The sequence below is a fragment of the Otolemur garnettii genome, unplaced genomic scaffold (assembly GCF_000181295.1).
Source record: "Otolemur garnettii isolate 467f Iridium unplaced genomic scaffold, OtoGar3 scaffold00029, whole genome shotgun sequence".
NCBI classification, from domain to species: Eukaryota; Metazoa; Chordata; class Mammalia; order Primates; family Galagidae; genus Otolemur; species Otolemur garnettii.
Genome location: NW_003852424.1, coordinates 16,265,539 through 16,269,715, shown reverse-complemented (window position 1 = coordinate 16,269,715; position 4,177 = coordinate 16,265,539). Strand labels below are relative to the sequence as shown.

The window sequence follows — 4,177 nt, the reverse complement described above, 5'->3', positions numbered from 1 at the left end:
GCTATTTTTTTGGTTGCAGCTGTCATTGTTGTTTGGTGGGCCCAGGCTTGATTCAAACCTGCCACCTTAGGTGTATGTGGCTGATGCCTTAGCCACTTGAGCCACAGGTGCCTAGCCAGCCCAGGCTGGTTTTCCAACCGCACCTCAAGCAGTCCTCCCACCTCTGCCTCCCAAAGCACTGAGATTACAGTCATGGGCCATTGCACTCAGCTAAAGTACTACTTTTAAAGCTCCTAGTCAGGCTCCTGAGTGGGTCTAGATGCCTCATCCTGTCTCACTTTGTCCAAACTGACCCCTATCCCTCTCATACTGACTGTACCAATCTAGAAACTACCTACCTACCTGATACACAGTGCCAGGTGCTCCCTGTCATACACCAGATTTATGTGGAACCTTCCACCCTCTCCCATCCCCCTACCCTCCTCTGTTATGAGCACCCTCAGAATTCCACCCTGCCTGCCCCTGGGCCCCAGGGGGCCCTCACCAAAGGCTCTCTTAGGCTGCACCAGGCGTAGGGTGAAGGGCTGGGACTTGGGCAGCTCCCGTAGCATCTTGGCCACCTCATAGTGGCGGCAGCCCACAATAGAGTGGTCGTTGATAGCTTCAATGCTGTCACCCACACACACGGCTTCAATCCGGTTGATAATGCTGCCTTCCTTGATTCTCTGCAGGGACCCAGAATCACTCATGAGGCAGTCCCAGACACCCACCTTTGGGGCTCAGAGCCCCGTTTAGATCCAGAAAGGTCTAAGAGCACTGAGCACCCAGGAAATCACCCTCCACCACCCCTCAGGCACCTTGATGAAGGCATAGCCGGCCCCATTGTCCGTGATAGTCAGTCCCAGAGCATCCTCTGTCTTGGTGACCTCTACCTCTTTGGTCTCACCGCGAACGTGGGCAAATATGAAGTCCTCCAGCCCTATTTGACCCCCCAGCAGCTTCTGCATGTCCACTTTGTGGCTGTTGAGGGTGCAGAACAGGATCTGCACAGAGGAGACAGGAGCCCAGAATTAGCCACAGTGCAGGAACCAGTAGAGCCATGGGCAGAGAGGCCTGATGGGGAAACTGAGGCCAAAAGAGGCACAAAACTGACGCAGGATCCCAGACCATGGGAAACAGAGAGGCTTGGGACTCCCAAATTGAAGAGGAGGGTGAGGAGGAGGCTGCCGGCATCAAAAGACCACTCTCCTGCCTTACTTCCAACTTCTAGGCTTAGCTCTTTGGTGCCCTTCTCAGGCCCTCTGCTTCCTTAGGTGGTCACTAATCTGCTGGCACCCCGTGGGGGCTGCACAATCGCGGCTAGGAACACCCCCAGCGTACCCCCCAATCCCACGGGGCTTTCCACCTGTAAGAGGACTGCCTGAAACCCCAACCCAGCTGTACCCAGAACCACAGACCCCCCAAGGCCTGCATTCGGTCGCTCCTAGCTGGGTCCGAGGAGTGGGTCCCCCCTAGATCTAGGAATCCACTAAGAACCGCTTATCTTTTGCGCAGTGCATGCAAGGGGATCCTTGGGGTATGTCACACTGGGATCTGAGAGGTACGTCTCTGAGATCTGGTGATGGGGCCCTCTCACCCCTCTCGCTGAGATCCCAGGATCTGGTTTTCCGGTCCATGGAGAACCCTATAGCCATCAGCCGGTAGCCTCGGGTGAGGGCATTTGGGGTCCTCACCTCGGTGGGCGCGATCCCGAAGGCCTCGGCGATCTTTGCGTAGAGCTCCCGGACATTGGTGAAGCCCTCGATCTTGCCCGTGGGGCTGCCGTGCGCCAGCTGCGTGCGGAAGACCAGGCGCGGGCGAGCGCGGGGCGCGGCCGGGGGCTCCGAGGGCGAGGGCGGGGGCGCGGGCGCGCGTGGGGTCTGGGCCTCTTGGGCCTCGCTGGCCGCTGTGCTTTCCATATCAGGGGAAGTTCGGTCACCCACCCGGGCCGCTGCTGTCGCCGCCACCGGATCCGCCGCTTCCTGCAGCCTCCCCTCCCCCGGACAGGGCGAGACTGTCGAGCAGCCCGCTCGGGTAAGGGGATCCGGGAACCCGAGCTGCCCGGGAAGGCGACACCACGGGGTTCGTGGCGGCGAGGGAGGGGGATGGGAGAGCATGAGGAGAATGCGGTGGAGTGGGGGAACGGCCCCAGGTGTCCGGGCCTGTCAGGGCCAGGTGCGCCCTCCCCAGGTATGCCTAGTGGTCAGTCGTGGGGGGGGCTGAGCTATGGACACTGGCATAACAAGGATCACAAATGAGGGGCCCGAGAGCAGCTAAGAGCACCCCAACTCTGGCTCTCGCCTAGGTTTAGTTAATCCTCACAACTGTAAGAGGTAGAGAGGGATGGTAATGCTGATATAACCTGAGCCACATCCCCTCCCACCTCTGTCCACAGCCCTCCTTCCCTCCTACTTTTCTCAGGGTCAAACCCCAAGTTGTCCCTGCTGCTCACATGGCCCTAAATAACCTGCCCTATTCCCTCCCTGGCCTCCTCTTATTTCCCTCTCTCCCTTTTTCCTCTGCTCCAGCCACACTTGCCTCCTCACTGAGCCTCCAATACATGGGGAATGGTCCTGCCCCAGGGCCTTTGCATGGGCTATGCTCTCTGCTTGGAACACTTTCCTCAGACCTCTGCATGATTCATTCACCCAAACTCCTTCAGATTTTTGGTACAATGTCACCTCCTCTCACCAGCCCTCAATCTTCTTTCCCTGACTTAATTTTTTTGCCCTGCACTTGAAAGGGCCATCTGATGTATGATATATATATATATATTTTTTTTTTTTTTTTGAGACAGAGTCTCACTATGTCGCCCTGGGTAGAGTGCCATGGAGATGGCATCACAGCTAACAACAACCTCAAACTCTTGGGCTTAAGTGATTCTCCTCCTTCAGCCTCCCGAGTAGCTGGGACTACAGGTGCCCACCACAACACCTGGCTATATATTTTTTTATTGCAGTTGTCATTGTTGTTTAGCAGGCTTGGGCTGGGCTCAAACCCGCCAGCCTCACTAACCCCCACTCACTGAGATACTGGGGCTGAGCCTGATGTATCAGATATTTTATTACATATTGTGTTCTGTCTGTCTCCTTGACTGGAGTGTCAGCCCCAGGAGGGCAGGGGGTTTGTGTCTTTTGTTCCCCAGCTGTGTCCCTGTATCCAGTGCACAGTTCCTGGCACACAGTGGATACTCAGGCATTCCTTGGTCAGGGAATGAATGGATCTCTGGGTCACAGGTGAAGAAGAGACATCAAGAGATATCTGTAAAATTCCCCTGGAATGCAACTCTGGAAAGGTAGAATTTCCATCAAAATTCTTACACAAGAATGTTGGCTCAACAAACAGCATTCCTATCCTGTGCTAGCTTGCCACACAGCAGGTCTACACAGGGCCTGCCTTGGAAGAATCTCACAAACCAAACATCAATAGAGAAAGATAGGTTGTAGAATGCTTTGGACAATGTAAGAAAGTTTATAAAAAGTTATAAAATTTGCAAAACCTACTATTTTTTCTTTCTTTCTTTCTTTTTTTTTTTTTTTTGAGACAGAGCCTCAAGCTGTCGCCCTGGGTAGAGTGGCATCACAACTCACAGCACCTTCAACTCCTGGGCTTAAGCAACTCTCTTGCCTCAGCCTCCCAAGTAGCTGGGACCACAGGCGCCCACCACAATGCCTGGCTATTTTTTGGTTGTAGCTGTCATTGTTGTTTGGCGGGTCCAGGCTGGATTCGAAACCCGTCAGCTCAGGTGTATGTGGCTGGTGCCTTAGCAACTTGAGCCACAGGCACCGAGCCAAAATCTACTATTAATATAAGCTACAATGTGGATGAAACTTGAAAACATCATACATGGTGACAAGAAGTCAGACACAAAGGGCCACATTAATGTGTAATTTTGTTTATATGAAGTGTCCAGAACAGGAAAATCCAGAGCGACAAAGTGGATTTGTAGTGTAAGGGTCTAGGTCTAGGGATGGGGAGTGACTGCTGATGAGACAGAGCTGCTTTTGGGGGTGATGAAATGTTCTGGAATTAGAGATGATGTAAACTGCTGTAAAGTGCTTTCTTTCTTTTTTTTTTTTTTTTTGAGACAGAGTCTCATTTTGTTGCCCTCAGTAGCATGCTATGGCATCACAGCTCACAGCAACCTCAAACTCTTGAGTTTAAGTGATTCTCTTGCCTCAGCCTCCCAAGTAGCTGA

At 53.4% G+C, this 4,177-nt stretch overlaps 1 protein-coding gene across 1 annotated transcript in view; it reads right to left on the bottom strand.

Annotated features, from left to right (window-relative positions):
- Nucleotides 1–1,898, bottom strand: part of GIPC3 (GIPC PDZ domain containing family member 3) — a 6,308-nt gene extending 4,410 nt beyond the window's left edge. The window contains exons 1-3 of the mRNA XM_003788738.3: nt 1,674–1,898; nt 798–983; nt 485–665 (exon numbers count right to left, since the gene is read on the bottom strand). Coding sequence (XP_003788786.1) covers nt 485–665; nt 798–983; nt 1,674–1,898 — 592 coding nt within the window. The remainder of the gene's footprint in view (nt 1–484; nt 666–797; nt 984–1,673) is intronic.
- Between the last annotated feature and the right edge of the window lie 2,279 nt (nt 1,899–4,177).